Source organism: Centruroides vittatus, unplaced genomic scaffold (genome assembly GCF_030686945.1).
Source record: "Centruroides vittatus isolate TY-2023 unplaced genomic scaffold, ASM3068694v2 contig_926, whole genome shotgun sequence".
Classification (NCBI taxonomy): domain Eukaryota; kingdom Metazoa; phylum Arthropoda; class Arachnida; order Scorpiones; family Buthidae; genus Centruroides; species Centruroides vittatus.
In genome coordinates this window covers 1,760,458-1,787,718 of record NW_027122612.1, presented here as the reverse complement: position 1 = coordinate 1,787,718, position 27,261 = coordinate 1,760,458, and the positions used below count along the sequence as shown (strand labels likewise).

At 27.5% G+C, this 27,261-nt stretch overlaps 3 protein-coding genes across 3 annotated transcripts; 1 reads left to right on the top strand and 2 right to left on the bottom strand.

Annotated features, from left to right (window-relative positions):
- Positions 1-735: 735 nt before the first annotated feature.
- LOC136984707 (calcyphosin-like protein) lies at positions 736-27,261 on the top strand. The gene is made up of 5 exons (XM_067281803.1): positions 736-803; positions 23,083-23,236; positions 25,490-25,673; positions 26,067-26,276; positions 26,337-27,261. Exons 2-5 carry the CDS (start codon positions 23,088-23,090, stop codon positions 26,436-26,438), a joined length of 645 nt encoding a protein of 214 aa, XP_067137904.1. The 5' UTR covers positions 736-803; positions 23,083-23,087; the 3' UTR covers positions 26,439-27,261.
- LOC136984667 (zinc finger BED domain-containing protein 5-like) lies at positions 11,001-11,519 on the bottom strand. The gene has a single exon (XM_067281742.1). The coding sequence runs from the start codon at positions 11,517-11,519 to the stop codon at positions 11,001-11,003; it is 519 nt and encodes a 172-aa protein (XP_067137843.1).
- On the bottom strand, positions 11,646-12,905 carry LOC136984666 (zinc finger BED domain-containing protein 5-like). The gene has a single exon (XM_067281741.1). It carries the CDS (start codon positions 12,903-12,905, stop codon positions 11,646-11,648), a length of 1,260 nt encoding a protein of 419 aa, XP_067137842.1.

The window sequence follows — 27,261 nt, the reverse complement described above, 5'->3', positions numbered from 1 at the left end:
CATTACAATGATAATTACTTTTTGAGAATGTTTATATAAGTTATAAATAATATTTTATATCATTAAAAGTATCTTAATTTTTCATATATTTTATAGCATATTTTTAAAAAATTAAGTTATAAGAATTTAATGTTAATTCACTTTTTATTAAATTAAAAATAAACATGCATTTTATCTAAAGAAATTATAAATATTTTTTAAATTAAAATTTTATAGTAATAATTCTTTTAATTCTTATTTTATTTTGTATATAAATTATAATTATTTAATTTGAAAATTTGTACTATTATTAGCTATATTATAAAGTTTTAATAAATTACATTTTAACAAAACGATATGTTATAAATTAATTATATGTTATTTTATTTCCATATTTTTAATTTTCTAAATTTTTTCTTCTCTCTTTTAAATCGTTTCTGAAATATCACGTAAGGCATTATTGATAAAATCTAGGTTATAAATACAAAATTCGTAGATATGTCAATTTTTTAATAATTTTTTATAGTATTTTTTTTTTAAGTAAATATAAAATTTATTTGTTATAAAATAATAAATGATACATTGTGTAGTATTCAATGGGTGAATATACTGAGTTTGAGTCCTTCGTATAGTAATTCCTAGAAAGACGTCTCTCACATTGTTAGTCACCTGACCTCGTGTATTGACTATTTTAGTGTTTTGTATTGTTTCTACGGCAACGAATATTGGTGACGTATCTAAATTGGCGCGAAATCTCATAGCCATATGATTAGAAGGTTTCATAGTTAGACTGGCAGTTGCTCGTTTGCCTCCAGACTCTTCAGGTGAGCTCAAATTTGCTTACTTTTGTATATTTAAACGAATGAAATTTCGCATTAGCTCTTTATCAAATTTCATTCTAAAATATTTCTTATGAATTTATGATTTATAATTATATAAAATTTATAAATTTGAAATTAATGCAGGATAATTAATCAAATAATGCTCTACTGTACTTTAGTTTCTGAATCATTTATATTTTTTGAAATTTTAATTATTCTTAACGATTATAACACATTAGATTTAAAACATTTAAAACCGCTTGATACTTTTAAAAAGCATTAAAAATAATTATAATTCATTTAAGATTATGAATAAATCTTAAACATTTTTGTGTATTTAATTATATTAATAAAATATACTATCTAACGAAAACAAATGTGATAATTGATGGTAGGAAGTATTATCTCAATTAACTGATAAAAATTTATGGTAAATTTTATTGATTTAGAAATCTGTATTATTGAAATATTGATTTTCCTATAGATTTTTAATATTGTTCTGCTTAATAAAATCAGATTTGATTCTCGTGTAAAATTTGATTTGAAACACAAGTTGGCATGGGTTAAATTCAAATAATAAACTGTTACGATATAAATTTTTAATTTAAAATTAGAAAATAAGAATTGGAGAATAATGATTATGTTTTCATTTCAAAATAGTGAATAAAACGAGACGTATGTAAAACTCATCGAAATAATAAGATTAGATCTGAAATGACTAATGGATTTCATCGATTTCGTGTAAGAAAATGACTATCGAACAAAAATCTAATAAGAAGAAGAAGGGGAAAAACATTAAAGTTAAAGATATAGATCGGTTAATTATAAATAGAACCGAATCAAATTGAACTTAAAGGTTTTATTTGTTGTTATTGCAGCTTGTTGTGCAATATTTTCCATGAAGTTTTTATTGACAGAATGGTTCGAAGAAAAGAATTTTTATTCTAAGCATCAGTTCGATTTGAAAGTATTATATAATTACGTATAACTACGTACTGAAGGATTAAATAATATACGAAGTTGTTTTTTCCTTTCAATTATAAATTTATTTTGTGTATGAAATAGTTTTCTTAAAATAGTTGATACTAAATGAGATATCTTATGAAAGGACTGAGAATAGGGTTATTATGTAATCTATGAGAAACGCAATGACTGGGTAGGGTTTTTCTTTAACGTTGAGAATATAAATGATATGATTTATTTATTTATTTTTTAAAATATATATTTAGCTCCTAATAGAAATTTTTTATTCAATTATTTATTTTTAGTGGTTTTATAGTTTAACTTCTCAAATTTTATGAGGACTGAAGATGAGCAGTTCTTAGTAACCCGTATATCTAATTCAAATATTTCACTAAAATCAAATAATCAGACTTTATTAATTTGTTATATATACACAAAGTAATAACATTACGAATTTTTGCTAATATTATAAAAGTTTATTATCGATAGGTTATTTTATGATGTATTAGTATTGGCTTGAACATTGTTCCATTTAATTTCTGAAGCAATAATATATATTTATTATATTATATATATATTAAATATTTAAAAAACTAATATATATAATAATAATTTTAAACTGAAAGTGCATCTTCTCTTATCTTATTACGTTTTATAATTCGTATAAGTTCATAATTCTTTTCAAGTAATGAAAAATGTTTATAAATGTCAAATAAAAATCTAAATATAAAAATAATATTATTGTATTTTCATAAATTATTGTGGAATGTTCTGCAATATGGTAATTTATAAATAGTACATAATAAATTTTATAAATTGTAAGAGGTACGTCAATATTATGACTTGCATATATCATGAAGTATATGTTGATACCCAGTCGCCATTAAAGACATCACAGTTTTTTAGTAAATTCTTCAAAAAATTAATTGAAAATTTACCGTTTTGGAAAGATAATTACTGATTCTGTAAATATTTTATGTTTTTATCTAAAGTATTTATATTCAGCATCTTTTACGTGTTTATCGTTTATAAAGTTTAAATATATAAATTAAACTCTATGTACTGCCTTATTCACGTCTATTATCAAAATGTTTGAACTTTTTTGAATAGAGAACTTTCGTAGAAAGTTATTTTTAAAATGTGCAAATATAATTCAAAAATCAAATGTGTTTATATTAAACAAAACAACTTTTTATCATATAATTTAAAATAAAATACAATCCACAGTACAGACACAGATAGTATGGACAGCTGGCTATATGGCTCAGATTTTCGGACACAGAGATCTTAAAATTTAGTATTTTGTAAGAATTTCTCTAATATAGATTAAAATTCCTCTTGATAAATGGTAGGGAAAAACCTGTTTTTATTTCTTTTATTCATATAATTTTGTGACTTTCGGAAAAGGGTAACTGAAATCTCACTTCTCTCAGTCCCTGCTAACGGGAACTTATAGGAACTTATAGTTCCTATAAGTTCCCGTTAGCAGGGACTGAGAGAAGTGAGATTTAAAGAATTTATATACTAACTATATAGAGGCAGGAGGCTTTAAGCTTTCCGTGTCTGGTCTCTATTTTCGTATTTATAACTCTTTTCCTGAGATCAAAGAAGGGCAGACAAACGGACGACAGTGGGAATTTATAGTTCTGCAGTTTTTTTTCCAAATTGCAGCTCAATAATTTATGGCTAACAATACAAACTTTAGTTTTTGTAATTCGAAGACAAAACATTTTAGCTTAAATATAAATAATGCAAAAATAACTCATTAATAAAATTACACCAGCATATTATTTATTGATATTTTGTAAATACGCAATCATGAAATATTATTTCTTTCATGTATTGCGATTAGTAATCTTTTAATATAATGCAAGTCAACGACTCTTTTAAACAATATAAAAATCGTTAAATAATAAAATTTATTGCATATATACAGTTAACTCCAGGTGTGAAAGTTTTTAGGGAAACAAGAATTTTTGTTTATTAAATATGTAGCTTGCATGAAGAAGGGTGAATGTTACATTAAGGAAATAAAGATTTTGGAGTCAGTGTAGTATGCTTGAAATCGTCAATCATTTACTGACTAATAACATTGAATTGCAAATTTCAGAATATATGAATTTGTTATAGTTTATGTCAATTTTTATTTTATAGATTTTTTAATGTAAAAAGTATGAATTCTTATATTTGAACATTTTTAATCGGTCCATATTGCTTGAAAGTCAAGCATATTAAAAGCATGATAGACAATATTAAAAGAAATATTTTGTACATGATGAAAATTCTTTAATATAATATAAGGATTATGAAACGGTTAAAACTTTTTACCTTCCCGGCTCGTTTATAACTTATATAACGGAGGGAAAGTATGACGATCGGTCATTAGATGATCCCCAAGAGTTTTACATTTTGGGACTCAGAAGACCTTGAAAAGTCGAGAAATTCAAAAAAAAAAAAAAAAAAAAAAAAAAAAAAAAAAAATTCGGAGGATTTTTCCGTATGTATGAATATTAATGTGTGGGGGCACGATTTTGTTCACCCTTTTTGAATCTTAATAACCCCTGTGCCTTTTGTCAAAAATTTCTGAAATTTTGCAGGGAGGTTTGTATATTAAGAGCAATGATGCTGTTAAATTTTGGAGGCTTAATGTCAAGGGGGTGAGGAGATAGAGGTGGTCTCGTGTCATATCTCGGGTGGAACTTAATGAGATTTACTCGTTATTAGCATTTACAATATTTTTTTTATAAAACCCATTCCTACCCTCAAACCGAACTTTTTGCTATTTTATAATAATTAAAAATATAAAAAGTTTTTAAAATAAAATATCGTAATAGATGGCGTCACACGTGCAGTTTTAAATGTTACCGGGAAAGTTAAGCAACTCGTTGCTGGATTTTTACATTTTTGTGTAGTATTCGACAAACGCGCTTATCTTTAGCTAAACAAGAATACTTTGATTATTAAATCTTCAGTTCAAATCCATAAAAGTTCAATGTCACATTAAGGAAACAGATACTATGTAGCCAATATAATATATTTGAAGTCATTAGTCATTTATTGGATTGATAACTTTAAATTACATATATGTTTTGGGATTATAAATATTTTTAATATAAAAAGTGTGATATTCTTATATGTAAACATTTCGGAATTTGTCTATTGTGCAAGTTGAACTAATGTTAGAGATGCAAATAATACAACTCGTTTCTAGTATTAGGATTGTCATGTTGCGCTGCATACTTTCGATCTATTTGTGTGGCGTGGACCATGTGTTTTTCTTTTACTTTTTCTGTCTCTTGGTTCAATGAATGTTTTATTTGTCGTAAATAAATGCGTTAATACTCTAGAGTGTAGAGTCTACACGATGTACAGTTTTGACGTGCGTATCAGTTCACTTTTCACTGCATATATACTAGAAAGGATTTTGATAACAGACTGTATGAATATTCCTGTATAGTTTAGTTTTTCTTATATTCTTCTACAGAATAATTTTTAAAGAAAATTTTTTACAAGTTTAGATTAAAGTAATATTTTTAGAGTAAATTTATAATTATTTATTATATTATATTTAAAAATTCTGTATACATAATATAATAAATAATTATAAATTTTAAAAAATTGTCAGCTGCTCTCCTCTTTGTATTTACGTAAGGCCCTAAAAGCAATAGGCCCTAGATAAAACTCTTACCTTTATTATGAATAAAACTAAACTAGCTTATTCGTTGTCAATAATAAAAAATAAATGTGAAATTTAAAATGAAAAATAAACAATTTTCATAGTTAAAAATATTGTATAAATTAGAAATAATTATTTCCTCTCACAATAAATCAAATATTATTTTTTATTCGTGATATACGAATATAGATTTAAGAAATTTAGAATATAAAAAAATATGTAATGCATGATCAATCATCTAAAATATAGTTTCCGGAAATGAGATTTATAATTATATAAAAATTAAATTTAGGATATAAAAAAATATATATTATATAAGAAGAATATACATATATATTCATTTATTTCGTTTTTATATAAAAAAAATTTATAGCTTTATATATGTATATTTTAAAATATAAATTGGACTTCTTTATGATGAAAATCATTTTAATAGCTTACGTGTTCAATTCATTGAACCTATTAATCAAAAACGTAGAAAATTAGGTCCACGTGCATTCATTTATTATAAAATAAAATGTCCTATTTAATTTTAAATTTTATTGTTAGATAAATAAAACGCTTAAATGCGTGAAAAGTTAATTGCGTAAATATTAATCATTTTCTAATATTGTTAAAATCTAAAGTAATAAAACCAAAAAGAATTAAAATGGAAATACTGTAATTAATAAAACTTTAAAATTAAATTAAAGAAAACAAAATGAATAAAATTGGATATGAGAAGTTAATTGAAATTAATATAAGGTTTATTTAAGAATTATTAAAATTTAATAATAAAAATTCAGTAACTAACTTGATTTTTATATTTTAACTTATTTTATTTAAATTAAAATGTTTATTAAAATAGATATTTTGGTTGAAAATAAAATTAAATGCATAAAATGCATGTATATTTAAAAATTAAACTTCTTTAGATTGTTTGTTTTACTGTATATACAATTGATTATTTATAATTTAAAATTCATGTTGGAAAACTTCCAATTCTTATTTTTAAATTATAAATTCATAATAATGGAAAATATTTTATAAAATTACAGCTTTTTGAAAAGCATATTAACACTTCTCCATTTGAATTTTATTTTATATAGAAATACGTTATATATAATAAATAAAATACTCTATAATATATTGCGTATTAAAATTATTTAAATAGTGGAATTTGTTTATAATCTATGACAATTTTATATGCCTATATATTTTAAAGTATAATAATTTCATTATATTTTAAATTATTATACAAATTATATTTATATTAATTATTGAATTAATTTGCTATTGAAATGATAATAGTAATAATAATAACAATTATTATTATTTAATTATTTCAAATTAAAGATTAATTTGCACAAAATTATTTTATAACCAAAGATATCTGAAATATCATAGATATGAAGTAGATAAGTTAAGATATGAAATATCATAACTTAAAATTCTCTTGTACTTTTTAAATTTAAGTTAACAAATATTCGACTTATCATGCAGGAAAAGGTTTCAGAAGAATAAAATTAATCACTTTAAATTGTCTTTTTTGGATGCATTTCGGGTCTGAACCCCTCTTTAGCCCCAGAACTCATCAAAGACAATTCAAGGTGATTAATTTTACTCTTCTAAAACCTTTTTTTGCATGATAATTCCAATATTTGTTAACTTGACAAATTTAAGAAGTACAACAATTGAATAAAAAGACAAGAAGCTCTGAACACATCATAAAAATTTTCTAATTACTTTAAATAATATTTTAGTAAATGAATTTTATAAAATTTTAAATCCAAAATTTAAATTTAATGATAACTTCAATGTAAACATTCTACTAGAATGAGCGTTTCAACATTATAAATTGTATTACTAATTCGTATACTTACTTTTAAACAAAAAATCATACAACGTCTAGGAAGCGTATATACAGTAGATAAACCTTCAATGATGGTCATCCCTAACCAAGAATGAGTTTATACAACAACTTTATTATTCTTGATATATCTTGTTAAGTTATGGCAATGCAACACTTGGGCAGTCTGCCTAAGGGGAATATTCTACGGGAGGTCTTTTTAAGGGAAACTGGCTCCTATTTAGGCATTACAGACGTGGAGAAAAACCCGGAAAACTCCACCTGGCCAGCCAGTCCGAGCGAGGCGCCAATCCAGTGTTCAGGGAACGAAGACCACTTGTGATATATATTTAGTGTTGTAGCACTCCTTCTCAATCAACAATTATTATCTTCAAAATTGCATCAGAATGCATATCATAGAATAATAAAGTTGTTGCATAAAGTCATGCGTTGATTCATGGTCTTTCTGGAAGAACAAGTAAAGAAAGAAATCAGTAATAAAAATAAAATTGTTATTATGATTCTGTATATGTATTTATATGTATATATATATTCTATTGAGAATTCATTTAAATTATTTATCCATTATGGTACTGTATTACTTAATATAATAACACTTCAGTTGTGATAAGTTTTTATATTTTTGGGTTGCAATTTGAAAAAAACTGTAGACCTATATATTCCCACTGTTGTCCATCTGTGTCTTTCCTTAATCTCGAGAAAGGAGATAGATAGGTGAATACCGAGACCAGATGAGGAACGCATAGGAGCACGATACCCCGATGAACTATATATGAACTTCAGACACAAACCGGAAGTTACGTTATTTCAATTCAAAAATTCCCTTGAAAGGAGTTAGATAGACGATCGGCACGACTCTATTGCTAAAGGAAAAGTATGATGTACAGGGGCAAGACACTACTAATTTGAAGATGGAGAGCGTATATTTTAAATTAAATAAATTAAAAATTGCAGCCCAGCATTGTGACGATGTCACAATAAATATTAGCTCGATCTTATATATATTTCAAATTTAATTCTGATTTGACGATTAATAGTCTTTTGGATTTTTAATGGAGTAGACGTATAATATTTGAAAAATACTATGAACATCAATAACATCTTTCTATTATTAGATATCCTAATTTGATAATACGCTATATAATCAATATAATGTAAACATGTTTTCGCATAATATGAAGAAAACGAGTGCAATACTTCTTTGTAAACAAAAATTCGAATGATTCGCGGCGTTTTTGAATTATATTCTTCGAATACACATATGGGAAGACAATTTCAGAACGAATGTGAGCAAAATATATGCATTTTATTTGCATAAAGTATACATAAAAAAGTTGGAAGACGATTAGTGATATGAATTATTTTATGCCATGCAAAAATCACATGGTGAACAAATCGATTGTACTATTAAAACTGTTAAAGATAGCAATAAATACAATGTTTTGTATACAGTATATTTATATTCCTTACGCTTTTCGTCATAATTTAACATTAAAAAGACTTATTTTATCTGCATTTTCTATTACATGACTAAACTTATATTCAACAAAGATCAGGAATATTTTGTTGTATACTTTCTAAAGAATACGTAAATCTGTGATGAATATATGCACGAAGATAGCCAAAAATTACACAGCATGATGTAAAAATCGAGGCTTGAAAAATATACCTTCTATCGAGAACGATAGAATTTATCGATTTTACAATATTTAAACAGGAGACATTAAAATTTTCTAATATTTTATTCTGAAAGCGACTGATGTTTTTTCTAATTTGTAAACCTAAATTTCAAAGAAAATCATCTAGAAATTTTGATTCTTAGCTTTAAATTTCATCTTTTATGTTTGATGTATGATATTAATGTACAGTTCAATCTTACATTGTTAGTGTCGATTCAAATGGCATTTCTATGTTTCGAATACAAATTATAATCAAATATAAATAAGATATTTAAATTTCATACAAATACTCTATTTGTATTCTAAAATTCGTCGTAACATAAACTTATATTAATGTTTTAACGATGTTATTTTTAATTCAAGCTTGCACAATAGGTTAAAAGTTTGGTCTCAATCGAATGCACAGACTCGGTTTAGCCTATATATGCGGTATTTTAATACGTATTTAGGGACCCTCCCTTAAACTGTACACGTAATTAGTAGACGGTCCCTTTTGATAAAATCTATAATTCTATGGTGGGTTTTTTTTAAATCTAAATTAAGCTGACGTTATTCTTATTATCAATCAATTTAATGCATTGAAGCCGGTTGTCTAATAAAAGTTCACTTAAACTATTCATATTTTAAATCTTGATTTCTAACATTAATGTCGAATTTACTTATAATTGGAATAAACACAAAATCATTATACGTTTTTGTTGCATTTATTAATGTAATAGAAAATGTGTGGCTTTTTGAAAAAATTTCACACGTGTTCTGTTTCTGTTAACTTTGCCCACCAATGGCCAAATCGATAAAACCACCGATAAAACTACTAACCTGCACTGGTAAATTGGTTTGGTTTATTCGGTTATTTCAACGCGACGAGCGACATATGTCGAGGGAGGATGCCTCCCGGGTGGGCTTTCTATTGGGAAACTACCCCCTATTTACCTGTTACTAATGTGAAGAAAACCCGGAAAACGCCATGTGGCCAGTTCATTGGCGAAGCGCGACCAAACTACCAGTGTTCAGTGGTTCCACTCGAACACTGGTGGTCCAGACTGTTGAATAACTCAAGTTTTAATGAATCAGAATTATGAAATTTCGGTTAGGATTCTTCACCAATTTCGGAATATTTTTAAAACATCAATTTAATGTGATTTTATATCGAAAATTCTACGAAGGTCTTGAAAAACCTCCGAGCATTGACATAAATAAATTTAACTTGTCTGAAGAAAAACATTATAAATTAACATAATGCATACTAGAGTTGCGTGTTTCTTAGATCATAATACATCATTTAGAATACATAGATATATACTTGTCATAATAATTAAGAATATTGGCAGATTTATTAGGTTATGAGATAATAACATTGTTAGTTTAATGTCTTTTTTTCGTGATAGAAATTTTTGAACAAAACAATTAATTAATTAAGTTAAATTTATTTTATTGGTTAAAAAGTTTAAAAGAGTTAAATATCGATTTATTATTAAAATTAAGTTTTTTATAATAAATAAAATTCAAGCTCCATTAAATCGAGTATAGGAAAAGCTGGGGGGAATGATTAGAACATAATAAGACACTTAGTAATAATTATGACAATATCGATTATTCTTTCGATAATATAAAAATTGCATAAAATTTTACGATAATAAAATAGACCATAAAATGATATTTACACTATAAATATATAGAAACATAAAAGTAAATTTAACATCCTGTAATTTTAAAAAAATTATTTAGTTTAATTAAATGAAATAATATAAACATCATAGCGTAGAGCAGTGTTTCCCAACCTTTTTTTCCTCGCGAACCAAAAGAAAGGTCCGAAAAAATTTGACGAACCCCCTATGTAGTCGTTAATGACAGGTAAAAAAAAGCAATAAAATTTGATAGAATATATATTTTACATATTGCAGAATAATATGATTATATTAATCGTGAAACATTTAAATAAAACATTAATAAGACTAAAATGATGGCTATAAAAGTTGAAAACAAGATAAATTTAACAAACTGGTTCTTATGTTTTACATTTGGAAAAACTCTTAATGGGATATTTGTGGCTGTTTGATAGAACAAAGCAATTCAAAGTTAGGCTCAATATCTGACAATTTCAGTCTTAGATCAGGTTCTGCATTTAACCTGTTTCTGTATTTATCTTTCAGATAAGTATATGTTGAAAATCCTTTCTCGCATAGATATGTTGTGCAAAATGGTAATAGAACTTCAATGGCTTTTTTTGACAGAACAGGATATTCATTTTGTATACTGAGCCAGAAGTCAATTAAAGATTGATCTTTAAAAATTGCTTCTAGAGAACTGTCACAAGATAACTCTATGAGTTTTTCTTTTTCCAGTATATTTAGAGAGGTTTCTGAACTTACATTTCCTTGAAATGGATTACGTATCCAGTTGTTTGAGATGGATATATTGCATCTGTTGGGAAAATAGTCATCGAAAGTTAATCGAAGATAGTTCAGATGTTCACATATACTCCTTTTAATGTTTTCGTCAAGTTTAATTGAATTTTCTGATAAAAAAAAGTGCTGACAGAATCGAAACATCCATACTCATTCATCTGCAGGCATTGAATCCAAAAATTGATCTTTTTCAACATAGCCTCAATTCTATCATGTACACTGAAAATGGTGACACCCTCGCCTTGTAAAGACATATTTAATTCATTCAGTTTACAAAAAAATGTCAGCTAAATACGCAAGCTTTTGCAGCCAAAGAACATCGGATATACAAGAAGACAAATGAAACGGATGATCAATAAAAAATGCTTGAACTTCAGACTTCAATTCAAACAAACGCGTCAAAACTTTACCACGGGAAAGCCATCTAACTTCTGTGTGAAGTAGTAAAGAAACGTGGAAACTTCCAAAATCCTCACAAAGCGTACGGAATAGACGGCAATTTGTAGCACGCGATTTTATAAAGTTCACAATTTTCACAGCATCACTTAAAGTAGTAGATAACTCTGCAGGAATACGCTTACATACTAAAGCTTGTCTATGAATACAACAATGAGTCCATTGAATTTTCTCGTTGATCTTCTTCACCCGTGCCACAAAACCAGAAAATTTTCCTGTCATTGATTTTGCACCATCTGTACACACACCCACACAATAAGACCAGCTTATTCCATTCTTTTCAAAATACCCATTGATCATATCGAAAATCGCTTCTCCAGTTGTGTAGGTTTTCAAAGGTTTTGCAAATAGTACATCTTCTTGAACAATATTCGTAAAAAGATATCTAACGTAGACAAGCAAGACTGCGGCATTTGTTACATCCGTCGATTCGTCAAGTTGAATTGCAAAATAATTCAATTTTATTCTTTTTAGAAGTTCGTTCTCCACATAATTAGCCAAGTCATTAATTCTACGCGACACCGTGTTGTTTGATAAGGGAACTAGCTCAATTTTCTTTGCTGCCTTTTCCCCAAGCATACATTTGGCGATATCTTTCGCACATGGTCCAATTAAATTTTCTGCTATTGTATGCGCTTGTCCAGATCTTGTAATTCTATAGCTTACTCGAAATGATGCTTCAAGGGCCATTTTACTATCTTCGTTTGAAGTCAAGAAAGAAGAAAGACTACACTTTTTGATATCTGCTAATTTTCTTTTGAAATATTCAAGAGGTTTATCTTTGTGTGTCGGATGTTTTGTTTCAATATGTCTACGAAGAAGTGATGGTTTTAAACTGCTGTTGGCAAGAACTTCGTTACATATAACACAAAGCGGTTTAGGTTCCGACTCATCCCCAGTAAAATGAAAACCCAATTGTAGATAGTCGCTGTCATATTTTCGCTTTTTCTCTTTTCTATCATCATTTCCTTTGTTTTTCGTCTGGTGAAACGGTACCTCACTACAGCTTTCAGTACTATCATCTCGATTATCATGTCTCGTTTCTAAACGACCCGTTTTTAACCATCGATCCATAATAAAAATAAGCTATAATAATAATTAAATTAATAATTATTAAATCATTTACACGAGAACTTGACAGTCACAGTATCACTATCACTCAAGCTTTACAAGTGCTAAGCCTATGTATGAACGTCGGTTAATACAACACTACTCTCCCAGTTTCCGGTTGTGAACAAGTATCTAATTCTAAAATCTGTAGTAAACTGCCTTAATTTGATATTTATTTCCAATTGTATTGTAAAAAAAAATATTACATAGAAGGGAAAACTGCTGCAATGATTTTAAATATAAAGCAGAACATGATACTAATCACATTGATAAAATGTTTTAAATATAAATAAATGTTTGTAATAAAAAGAGAATAGTATTTGATTACTTGAATAAGAGGAATAAATTATAAGGTATAAAATTGTTGATATAATTTGATATTGATGAAGTAATTTTGAAAAACAAATAAGGAAAAAAGAAATGAAAATATTGAAATTTATTATAGATTTCTTAACAAACAGGCAGCGAACAATCTGTTTTACAGTGGGTGTGTTCTTTAATTTTTGTGTTTTTGTTTTGTTTTTTTTTTTTTTGCTTTTGATTTTAATGGCGTTTTAAAAAATCCGCCATTACAATATTATTTTCGCGAACCCCCTCTGCAAACACTGCGAACCCCCAGGGGTTCGCGAACCACCGGTTGGGAATCACTGGCGTAGAGAATAAAAAAAAAACATATTGTATTATTTCTAAAAGAGTAAATTGATATGTTTTCTTATAAAAGCTTTGAAAATATCAAAGGATATTTTTAAAGTTATTATTAAATTTATTGTAAATAATTATTATACAATATTTTAATACTCTAATTATAATTAGACGAGTTATTTGTTGCCATAAAGCTAAATAGAGTAGATTCAAAATCATCCTTAAACATGTAAGTTCCCTCTTGTGTCCGTTTGTGTGTCCTTTCTTAATTTCTAGAAAGAAATAGATTTTCATCCCTTTTTATAATAATAAATAAACGAAAACACACAACTCTTCGCTTGTCCTTCGTTATTTTCAAACGAATGGCAACCCAGAACTCACCACGGGGAGGTGGCTGCGTTAGAGTTCCACTGAGAGTTGGAAAAAATGCAACTCCACATGTCATTAACATCACTTGTGAAACTTAATTTATCCTAACTCATACTTCAAAAACATTTATTTAATGTTAATTAAATAATTTAATAATAATTAAACTTTGTACATTAAACTTACCGTATTATACCTATATAAACTAGTGCATGCAATTCTCTAACTACTAAAAATGAAAATCAGTAACGATACCTTACCATAATGAAACAAAAACACGAATATTGCAAATAAAATATAATGTACTTCAAACATTTCTCAGACCACATTCGAAATACAAATTAAACATAGAAAACTATAATAGTCAATAAGTATAGCGAATCCTTAACTCAACACAGTTGCCCGAAAAAGTCGGAGCAGACTCCGACTCCCCTTAGTATCTTCACTCTTGGATCTACGCGAAATTTAAAAAAAAAAATAAAAACGGCTGACTTCCATCCCTGTTCGAGTCTTCTCGTTTGCCTAAGAGAAGCGTCAGAATTTTAAAGAAAATTGTCACAGAAATGCTTTAAATTTAAAAACGGACACGAACCTCCGAGCAGAGCGACTTTCGCTTAACGATTCTTTTCGCAATTCCATATTTTCTCCTTCAACAAAACGGCTCCAACAATGAAATAATCCAACAATGCATTCTAAGAAATGGTTACTTTTGACAAATATGTGACACGCGTTACGTCGATTTGAATTATTTCACTTAAAAAATTAAAATTTTTGTATTTTCTAATAAATAAAATTATGAAAATGAAATTTACAGATGTCAAGTGAATTCATTTATTCTAATGTTGTATTTTTGAAAGTTCAAGCAGGAATTCGTATTACACAACCACACGTGGAATTTTTTCTCCTTCTTCTTTTTTGATTTCTTTAGGCTTAGGGCTCTTAAAACGTGGAAATTTGCAAATAACTCGAAGGGTGAAATTTGACAAGATTCCAATACTTTACCTGGTCCAATACTTTACATGAAACATCAGTGAAAATAAAACACATTTTCAATCCACGAGTATTTTTACCATTAATTAAAAAGGAAACAATATACAAAAATAGAAAATATAATCGTAGATTTTAATGCGATGCCGATAATTTCACTATTTAAAAATAATAACTAGCCTCAGTTGACACCACGTGACCAAACTCCTATGTTTTAGACACCCTCTGGAGGGACAACATAAACATTGGCACACCAAAGCTGTAAGAATACAGATAAAATTTCATCCGGCAACCGGTTATGGTTGCCGGGCGAAATTTTATTTGTTTTCTTACATTTTTTTGTTAATTTCCCTAATTTTCCTACTGATTGCATAATGATGGAGGCTTATACAAATTGCATTAGAACAGGCCATTTGTATAAATGTAGTGCTTAAGGTGACACCTACCGCTACATAGACCCAAGAACGAGTCCAGATGGATCATAAACCCCAAGAATTTTTCGGGTGGTTGTCGGTTTGAATTTGTTGGACTCACAATAGGCTTGGCTAAAAAAGGCCCTCTTAGCCTCCACAGGGCTGAAAGAGTTTTAAAAAATTATATATAGCGTTAATTATTATTTATAAGCAAAACAATAATTGCATATATCAAATATGGTAGCTGTTTTATATATTCCCGTAAATGTCTGTTTCTTTAATCCGAATAAAAAATTTCGGTAGACTATCACACAGCCATAAGGTTAGGTACTTCTTTTATTATATTTCCAATATGCATTTCGGGCTTATTTAGTTTCTAAGCCCTTCAAAGCTTTTTTTTTCTACTAAAAATAAATTTTGTATATAAGATGAGTAAATTCAAAATTCACATTAGCATACCAGTTTGTTAGTCTCTACCTTATTACTTTCTGTTCAAAGTAAACTAACGATAAATTAAATATAACTTAAAAAGCAAAATCGAAAAGTTACAACAACGTTTTAGTTTACTTTCTTGGCGTGTCACCTCCTTTTTGGCACAAATCCTATGGCCTAAACATTAATATTTTTCCTTATAAATACCAATTTATTTTCTATTCTATATTCACAACTGCATTAGATTTTGGACAAATTGGAAATTTTTACTTCATTTTCTAAAACCCAGTACAGGCAATCGGATATACTTTCTATCTGAAAAAATGAATTATTTGTTATAGATAAACGTTTTTCAAATGATAAAATGTATAAATTTAGCACTGATCATCAGTATGTGAAGAAAGAGTTTAAGTCATAATACAATGGGGAGGGAAATACTATTAAAATCGATTACGATTAAGATGAATTTTGTCGAGGTTGGCAGCTTCAATTACGTTACTCCTTTCTGTTGAAAACATTCTTCTTCTTCAAGCATCATTAGAAAATAATGAATAATAGTTATGGAAAGAAAAATCGAACCATACAGATATAATGGAAAAAACATTATTACCAATAAAATGGCTAAAACAAAGAAAAAATCATAAGGAAAAACACAAAATTAATGATTAAAAATATAAAAAATAGGATGAAAAAGATATATTTTTTTAACAATCTATATATGTTGTTTTAACGAAGATTTGTTATATTTTCAAGCCAATTTACTGTTACTTCTGAGTTGGTCTGTGAAAAAGATAAAAAGAACAGACTCGAAAAATTATATTGTTATGTAATTCTTCTAAAGCTTCAAATGAAGATAATCCTGGATTATGTCCTATTTATGCAAATAATGTATGAATTTAGAAAGTATTTCTTAAAATGTCCATAATTAATTATATAAAAAGAATTTTATAAACACGAAATGTATCAAATAAATCTTTATATTCGCAAACCACGCATTCAGTCGCGTACTACATTAATGCATCGATATTGTAACACGTTAATATTTTATTCAATTTGGCTTTCAAAGTATTACGATTTAAAAAATAGGCGGAAGGTATTTCCCGCATATTTTTTAAATCGTAATACTTTTGATTCTGTGAAAATTATTTTATGACCCAATAAATCCAGTGATAAGATATCAAAAAAATAGAACAAATAAGGCTGGGTCTTATAAGTTTACATAATTACGTAGTACTAGAAAATAATCGTAAAAAAGGTTTTAATTTGCTTAATTAATATGTATTATTCAAATCATGAATTATATAATTTGAGAGATTCTTTTAATAACTTTATCTCTATTTAGTTTTAAAGTAATGCCTGTACGTTATCAAAAAAGAAAGAAATAAAAAAGAAAATGGTTTCTTTCAACTTTACAGGCCTATTACGGGTTAAATTGTGTTTTTATAAGAGATAACATACTTTTCAATTATCATTTAACAGTTTTTTATTCCGTGAGATTTTACTTTATGTGCAGTTTCTTTTAAAAATATTTTCATTTAAAAAATTTATCCATTTGTCGCACTGTTTCTAATGACGTAATTCATGGTGTGTTTTGTTCATTCAAGTCACATATTAATCTCTTGAATAATGGACTAGTTCGTTGCAACATTTTACATTTTTACTTTCCTGGCTGTTAAACAGCCGGGAAAGTATGGCGATTGGTCAAAAATTGACCCTCCCTCAAGATTTTCACATTATTGGACTCGGGGGACCTTAAAATGTCGAGAAATGAAAAAATCGGTATTTTTCTGTATGTATGGATGTTAGTGTGTGGGGGGCACGATTTGTTCACCTCTTTGAAGCTTAATAACTCCTGTGCTTCTAGTCGAAAATTTCTGATATTTTGCCTGGAGGTGTGTGTAGTAGAAGGATTGATGTTATTAAATTTTGGTGATTAAAGGTCGAGGGAATGGGGAGGTAAATAGGGTCGTGTGTATCTCCAATAGGGTCGGACTTAATGACGATTTTAATCGTTATTACCATTTACAATTTGTTATAAAACCCATCCATAGTAGGAGTGAAATAAACAGTCATTAACTTTTTTCGTTTAGAAATTTAAACCATACTTTATGATATGAAATATATATATCAGTTTGGTATATAGTTAGAGCCGAGCAATGTCAAATAAGTATGTGTTGGTTCGTGAATCAATGAGATTTTAAAGATCCAAACCATGGCAACATGGCAACGAAACAGCCATTATGAATCCTGAAAGATGGCAAACGTTATTTTTTGGTAATGAAGATGGATAGTAACATTACCTCAAGTCTGGTAGATGAACCATCTAATGAAGCATTGACTGCTAGACAGGCGGATGATCCTTAATGTACAGTACACAGAAATAATTAGGAATAACAAATAGAAAGATAACCTTCATAATCTATTCATTATACCGGTACAAAAACGATTATCGTCTTATTAATTTTTCTCTCCAACTGCAATTATTAGAAAACAAAGTATAAATTAATAATCGGCATATTTAAACGCTCAGCCTTATTTAAGATTAACTTCTATATTAAAGCTGGTTAGTTGAAAAATGGTCAGCTGGCCAAGACAGTTAAGGCATCAGCCAATAGCACTAGAATACCCGGGATCAAATGTGAAAAACCCCAGGAATTTATCAGGTAGAGTCTCTCGAGCAATGGCAGCTTACATTGTGGTTCTGGCCGAACCCATAATTGATATGTGATTAGAAGTTCCGCTTAATAGCCATGGGCCGGAAAGAAATTAAAAAAAAAAAAAAAAAAAAAAAAGCCAATTAGCTAGAATCTAAAATTGCTACACTCCTGGAATTTTCCAGACACGTCAACTTTTTTGTCATTTAAGAACGCCCAGGAAAATTTTCATTATATCCAGGAATTTTTGCTGGGCACACGGATGACAATTTGTAACTAGCTTTATATTAACTGAAGTGTTTTCAGCGGTTTATAGGCAGCTATTCTTTCAGTTTTCTGAACTTACTTCCACATCATAATGTAAACCTCTGTATTTAGTTCAATGTAAATAATAACTTTTCTAATTTTTGAAAATTCTTTTTTTAAATATTTAATAACATGAATAATTTTTAAACTATATATTATGAAATTATAAAATTGTTGATCAGCACACTTTTCTTTCAAATTATATTCTGTTTCATTTTACTCTTCTAGCCGTGATATAACGGAAGGAAAGTATGGCGATCGGTCAAAAACCGACATTGCAAGATTTTAACATTTTTGGACAGAGATATTGAATCGTCGATAAATACAAAAAAGTTGGGATTTTTTCTATATGTATATATGGATGTGTATTTGAGTTTTAGAAGCTAAATATCCCTGTGCTTTTTGTCGAAAATTACCGAAAAAGCAGTGGCCGAGCGAGAAAAATCATTGAACACTGGTTTATACTCGATACTGGTTTATACTCGATACTGGTTTATACACAACTGATCGCGCCTCGCTAACGGACTAGCGATGTGGAGTTTGCCGGGTTTTCTTCACGTTAGTAACGTCTAAATAGGAGTAAGTTTCCCATAAAAGACCTACCGAGAGGCATTCCCTCCTCGGCATATCGCCCATATATTGCGTTGTCGTAGGCAAACAAGACCGAAATTTTTCGGGTAGGTTTATGTATTAGAGGGAAATGCTTTTAGAATTTTCAGGAAAATCGGACCATTGGTTCGGTAGATATTGAAGGGGGACCATATTTCAAAAGGCTTCCAGGTTATGAAATTCTTTTACTCGTACAAATTTTTGTTTACCAAAAAATAAACGTATTTGTTTCTAAAGTTTTTTTTAAAAACAATTTATTATAATTAATAATATAAAAGTTATTTTTTTAATCTCCTAACAAATGGCGCCACAAACAATTTTAAACTTAACATAATTATTTTCCTCCGGGAAAATTACCCAACTCATTGCTGGATTTTTAAGATATATTTATAATTTGTTCATATTTGCATGCTAATGATCTATTTTAAAAACTTATTCAATTTATTTTTTAAATAACTTCAATGTATATTCTATATTGTAAAATTATATGCATGTTATTAACCCCCATCATTACATTTTACCATACTTTTGAACAGTCTAAAATATTTTATTGACGTATTCTAAATTCATTCTTATTTTTTAAAAACTTTTTACACTCAGGTTTGTTCTAAATTTTTACTTTCGCGGCTGTAATATAAAAGAGAGGGAAAGTATGGAGATCGGTCAAAAAATGACCTCCGGGATATTTACATTTTTGGATTCAGAGGACCTTAAAACGTAGAGAAATGCAAAAACATTCAGAGGTTTTTTTTGCATGTATGGATGTTAGTGTGCGGGGTGCACGATTTTGTTAATCTAATTTGAAGCGTAATAACTCCTGTGTTTTTTGTTGAAAATTTCTGAAATTTTGCAGGGAGGTTTGTGTATTAAGAGCATTTATGCTATTAAATTTTGGTGGTTTAATGTTAAGGGGATGGGGAGATAGAGGGGGTCACGTGTCATATTTCGAATGGTGTCAGACTTAATAACAATTTTACTTGTTATTAGCATTACAGTTTTTTTTTTATAAAATCCATCTTTACTTTCAAAATTAAGCTTTTTGCCTTTTTATAATAATTAACAATATAAAAAAATTTTTAAATAAAATATCATAACAAATGGCTTCACACCAATTTTAAATTTATTTTTGCCGGAAAAGTTACTCAACTCTGCTGGATTTTTACAATGCTTTTTATTCTGATATTTGAAAATATGGCAACCTTTTATATAAAGTATGTTAGCTTGAATATTCTAAATACAATCCTTATAATTAAAATTTCTTTTAAACTTTATGTTGTAGAATTATAATTAGATTTGTACATTTTCTTAGATTTTACTTTATCAGAATATTCTACATTTGTATATTTCCAATTTATTAAAATACTAACGTTGTATAGCGAATATGTCTTACATTAATAAATTTTATGTAAATAAATGTATTTGCTTCTTTATTTTTTTCTATTTACTTGTAAGTTAACAACAATTTTATAGCAAATATTTTTCTGGATATATATAATAGTTGTTATAATAATAGTACATTAATAATCACCCTTGGCATATCATATATGAACACTATATCAGCCATAGTATATGAGCTATCTGATCTAATTACATACGAGGCGTTTTCAATCACGAGATTCTGAGCGAATGTTAGCAAAGACAATAATTGCTTAGTACAGTGGCGTTTGTTTTGTATTGTTCGATAACAGAATTAATTCGATATATATACAAGCGCGGGATTGTGTGTATATCGAACATTAAAATATATTTTTATACAAAAGGGATAGAAACTAAGACGAAATTGTTATTATTATTTTTTTCATAAAATAATGATTGCAGTATATTACCATATTCAGAATTCAGATTTTCTGTTAAAATATAATATATAACATTCTAACAGATAATTACAACTTAATTATTTAATGATCATTTGCGTAGAAACTATTTTGATTAAATATTCAGCCATTTTTTTTTCCGTCATTCTTTCGTAAAATTGAATGACATTTGTTAAAGCATATCTCTGTAACTGTTAACTGTCTATCAGTCGTAAACCATTTTATAAAATATTAATAGTAAATTCACTATCATCGTATAAATTTAGCAATCAAATCAATAACTTTTTTGAATTTATTTTACTTTTGTTTCATTTATAATTATTTATTATTAAAACATCGTCAGAATGCCGACTGCAATTTTTAATCTCAATTAGTTCTCTCAACCTCAAATTGGTAATATCTTGCCCCTGTATATCATACTTTTCCTTTTACAATAGAGTTGTGCCCGTCATCTATCTAACTTCTTTCAGAGGAAAATTTTTGAATTGAAATAACATGACTTCCGGTTTGCATCAGAAGTCACATTATTTCAATTCAAAAAATGGTTTCTCTAAGAATTCCTGATTAAACAAATTTGATATTAATATAAAAATACACTGTAAAAATACGAAGTATTAAAAATCAATACGAATACACAATTCTTATCTTCTCTGTCGTCCTCTTTCAACATCACAGGAACATGGTGATGTTGAAAGAGGGTATGACAAGAATTATGTATTCATATTGGTCTTTAATACTTTGTATTTTTACAGTGTATTTTTATATAAATATATTACGTCCTGGATTTTTAGAATTTTTCTTTGCAATGTAATAAATTTGATATTAATTCAACTGTCTACTAAATTTCTAAAAATTTTAAATTAACTTGCAAAATAACACTAAATTCTCAGCAAGATTTCTAAATAATTAGTTTTCAATACTCGAAGTATTTGAAGGGGCAACGGCTACATCACACTGAAAACACTAACCAACGAAGAATATGAAAAATTTTAAGCACTTTGAATTCAGTATAATTAATGTTTTATTATTGTATATTATTAACATTAATAAAGTAGTACAGTAAATATTAGCCAAGATTCAAGAATATGCCTGTATCACTTATTATTTCTGTCAAATAAAATTTTCTTCGATTTTGGTAAAAGCTGGAATCTAAGTATCTAAGAAGTAGTATTTTAAAACTTTACCGTTTTAAAATTAATTTACGTTAGTTTTATGTTAATTTTAATTTTAAAATTTAAACGTGGCTTTATTTTTAAAAAGTGAAGGATGATAAATTGATGCCGTGTCACAAATTGTAATGTTACACCGAAATTTTCTGGTAGTACAGCAGTTATGTAGAATCATCTTAAATCTAAGCATACCTTGCTTTACTGCCAACTAAAAATTAAAAATGGCAGATAAACACGATGATAACATAATAACAATATTGATTTCATTGCCATTGCAAAACTGATTTTCGGTTTTTGCTAAAGCTGTGGTTTATCGAAATCCAATTTTGTTTCCAGCACTAACCTCGAATTACCTAACATATTTTTCTTTGTTGATTTCTACTTGTGTTATTTTCTATATGATCTTCCTATTCGTTCCATCAGTATCACAATTATAGGTAAATACATCTTATGATTCAGTAAATTGCATTATTATTATAATTAAATTTCAAATTTTTGCCGTAACGGATGTTCAGAGACTTAATAAAGATATGATTTATGTTAAATATAATTCTCAAAGTGCCATTTACTTGTAAAGTTCTTATATAAGCCTATCTAACAATGATAATTTTCAGAAAAGTTTCTTTTATATACTCATATATGATTGAAAACCAGAAAATTATAGACTACATCATTATTTAAATAGATAACTTTCTGGTGTATTTTAATGTTATATTTATATTAGATAATTATTTTGTGTTCTGTTACAGAAAAAATGCCTCGGCCAGTCTCAGCTCAGACCCGAAATGAAAATATTATGAAACAATGTGCCACTAGAAAATTAGCGATGGTAGTGGATCCAGTAGAGAAATTACGTCTTCTTTGTCTACAAAGAGGTTCTAGAGGTATTCTTGGTATGGGCAGGTAAGCTGTTATAACTATATTTATAATCAAGTTTACACAAGTAACAACTTGTGTATATTTTAATTAATTTATTAAAAAAAATAGTTAATTATTTAAAAATTATAAATCTATAAATAAATATAATTTAATACGAATTAGAGTCTCTCACTAAGATGATAGCAGGGATAATTAGCCTGTGATCCGGACAGAGGATTTGAAAATTTATTTCTTTGCGTATGTGATGTGATGTGACGTTAAAGTAATTAAAAAGTTCATTTGGAACTGACCCGGGTCCCATTTCACCTCTTTCATCCTTTAGTTCCCTACAGCGGTACAGTTTCTTCTGCTTAAATATATTCAAGAATTATTCAAATTTAAGATAAATTAAACAAAAGATTGTCTCTGCGTAATGCTTTATTGCTACAAAAAACGGTCGTCCCCGTTGTTGGTCCGGGTAAATACATGATGGCTATGATAAAAAAAAAAAAAAAAAAAAAAAAAAAAAAAAAAAGACGTTTTTAGTGCCCACTGAGCAGAAAAAGTCAAAAATAAACCCAAGTAATGAAATGATTTTAAATAACAGTCAATAAACAAATAAAAGCTCGAAAATTATTTTATAAAAGATATAAACTAGTGTTCCACAAACTTAATTTTACGGTTTTCTTTTTCAAAGGTAGAAATTTGGTACTAGTTATTTTTAAAATATGTTTTAGCTTTAATTATCAAATAGATGCATTGCGAAGGTTTTTTGGCTTAGCTTTTGCTACTTCTATATTGTATTTTATCAATTTAAAATTTTTCTTTCGATTCTTTTGGGAATTATAACCCATAATTTGCGTATCAACGTCACTATTCCAGTAAACGCAAATAACTGTTAACTGTTTCATAGTATAAATACAATTTTTATTTCTTTTTTCTGTAATTGGCAAAGTGTATAAATTTATTAAATGCATTTTTTTCTCTATCTTGAATTAGATAAGAGAAAACAACATAATTTTTAATATGGAAATAATTTTTTAAATATTCATTTCTTTAATTTTCAAGAAAGTATAGGCCTATATAATGATTCTATAACATTCGTTCGTTCATATTTTTAGTTTATTGACTGTGAATACGAGAACTTTTTTCCCTATAAAAGTCCTTGTAACAATTTTTATAACCAATAAAATTCCATCCCCCCATAACTTTCGTGTCATTGGACATTTGCTTTTTCATTCTTTTTATATTTAATATTAGTCCGAATATTTTCGTCTATAATAACAACAATTACACATGGTTTTTCTTTAATTTTCAAAATATCGAAATTACCGTTTTAATTAATGAATTAGAAAGTATTGTATTTGAATATGAATTAAATAACATTAAATTCTGAAATTTTCGACAAATAATTATTATAATACTGATACAAATATATCTATCTTGGTATAGAAATATGGAGATAAAAATTACCTATTTTCTTGAATGCCAATTTACAATAATTTTTCAATTTATTTCAAGATTATTTTAAGTAGTGGTATTAGTATGAATCAATAAAAACTAACAGGTTTTTTACTTTTTCATATTTTTAAAATTAAATATTGATTTATGATATTTTTTTAAATATCGTCAAAGCGCCATATCATAAAAATACATTATTGAATTTCAGAAAAATCTGGGTGAGGTAGAAAAACTTCTTGTCTGTAAAAGTACAATATAATATTATTGTTTTTATATGACAGAAAAGCTTTTCCAATATATTTTCTCAAAAATTTTTTCTGGAAATCAATAAGTCGATAATAAAAATCTCGCATAATGTAAGTGATTTATTCCTGAAAATCAGACATTCTGCACAAAAACTCTAACCATTAGTGTAATTCCCATTATTTGCATACGTACAAAATTTATGTTAACAAATAATTGTATTGCTTTGTATGCAGTAACATACAAAGTACAATGTAAAAGTACATAACTGCATCCCTACGATAAATTTTACGATATTGGCTTGATCAATTACATGGCTAAAACAGATTCAATATTAAATGCCTCATTTGAGAGACTTTTCTTTTTTATATCACAATTATTTACTTTAAATTTTGTTTGATAAAATATAAATTGTTTCAATATATATGCATATATAATGGCATACGTGACAAGATCAACCCAGTTAAATTAAGCAGTAAAATTTATTTAGAAATTTTTGAATGTGTCTTTATATTTACGAAAATATTTATAACAAAACTTGTAAAAAATTACGTAGGGTTTGTTACTATTCTTACACAGTTTATATTGTTTCAGGGTGTTTCGAAGAATGGATGATAATCGCAGTGGTGATTTAAATGAGGAAGAGTTTAAGAAAGGTTTAATGGAAACGGGAATGGGTAGTAGTCTTTCACCAGAAGAGATAGAAGAATTATTCAAACAATTCGACTGTGACGGATCAGGAAGTGTTAATTATGAAGAATTCATTCGCAGTGTCAGAGTGAGTTTTTTTTAATTCACTCTAAAATTAAATTAATCCTATATTCAATACGAACTATAATTGACTTTTGATAATTCGGATTGAAACAAAATTAAAAATTAGAATGTTAAATATTAATTACTGTTGAAAGATATTATTCGTTTATATATTCGGGCATTACTGCTTTTAAAAATTGAAGAAAATTGTTTATATTTCTGTTTAATTTATTAGAAAATTGAATGCAGTAAGATGTAGTCATATATCTGCTTATAATTTTGTCTTATATTTCTTCTGACTTCTTCAGGATTATACATTTATTTATTTAATTTATGCCATTTTCTTAAATATTTAGCGTAACAGTACTATCTGTTGATTTATATATATTTCCTTCATAATCATTAATTGTATCCTTAGCCCAGAATGTCTCCTCCTAGACTGGCGCTGGTAGAGAAAGCATTTGCTAAATTAGATAAAACAGGAGATGGAAAAATTACATTCGAAGACTTACAGGGTGTATATAATGTAAAAAATCATTCACAATATTTGAACGGACAAGCAACAGAAAAGGACCTGCTTAGAAAATTCCTGGCAAATTTTGAAGAAGGGGGAGTGATAGACGGCACAGTGAGTATGATGTTATCATGACTCGAATGTTAAATAAATATTAAATCGTTATTCTTTCAGGTGACTAAAGAAGAGTTTATAAATTACTATACAGGAGTCAGCGCATCAATCGACGATGATGCTTATTTTGATTTGATGATGAGAACATCTTGGAAGTTATGAATTCGTGAATTATGATTCATCGATGAATACAGTTCCTCTTTGTCCGTTCTTTGTACGCAAGATGTTTATAACTTTTACTTTCTAATAAAGACTATCACTTTCTCCAATAACTGAAAGTTACAGCTTTGTTTTAATGATTAACATTTTATCTGCATTATTGATTATGTAGTATCTATGGAGTACCAAATAAAAGCCGATCAATTTTTCGGGTAAATCGAATTCACCTGGAAAATTCGAATAATAAACCATTTATTTCTAGATTTGTTTAGGAGAAAAGCGAAGCCAAGAAACAAAAAGAATGATAACCCTTGGCTAGAAAACGTTGGCTACTTTTAATCAATTGAATATATCTTTTTTAATGATATACTGCTGCCAAATTCAATTAAAGGAAGTTATTTAAAATACAGTATATGTATAACGAAATTTTTATATATTGAAAATTTTCAATTTTGATTGAATATCTATCCAATCATTGAGTGAAATTTGTTAAAAACTTCTGATATTCAAAAATTATAATTTACGACCGGATATCAAAAATATAAATGCATATTTTCGTCTCTGTACGATATTGGCACATATCAAAAATTTAGTTTTCAGCTTAAACGTTTTTTTTTCTTTTAACAGAAAATGTGTTTGTTTGCAGTACGCTCAACAAATTCCTATTTCAAACATTAAAGTGATTGTTTAATTTGCTGTATACTTTAAATATTACCACTTTTTACTAGAATTCATTTTCAATAATTGTGATAATATGTATTTCTCGTGTCCAATTAATTCTTGAATGTATATATATATTTATTCAATAAACTGTTAAGTTATATAA

What these genes read in the sequence shown, in the direction of transcription:
- LOC136984667 (XM_067281742.1), bottom strand. Translation starts at nt 11,519, where the DNA reads ATGTTTCGATTCTGTCAGCACTTTTTTTTATCAGAAAATTCAATTAAA.
- LOC136984666 (XM_067281741.1), bottom strand. Translation starts at nt 12,905, where the DNA reads ATGGATCGATGGTTAAAAACGGGTCGTTTAGAAACGAGACATGATAAT.
- LOC136984707 (XM_067281803.1), top strand. Translation starts at nt 23,088, where the DNA reads ATGCCTCGGCCAGTCTCAGCTCAGACCCGAAATGAAAATATTATGAAA. An exon ending in GGTATTCTTGGTATGGGCAG is followed by an intron (nt 23,237 to 25,489) that starts GTAAGCTGTTAT and finishes ATATTGTTTCAG; the next exon opens with GGTGTTTCGAAGAATGGATG. An exon ending in GGGGAGTGATAGACGGCACA is followed by an intron (nt 26,277 to 26,336) that starts GTGAGTATGATG and finishes TTATTCTTTCAG; the next exon opens with GTGACTAAAGAAGAGTTTAT.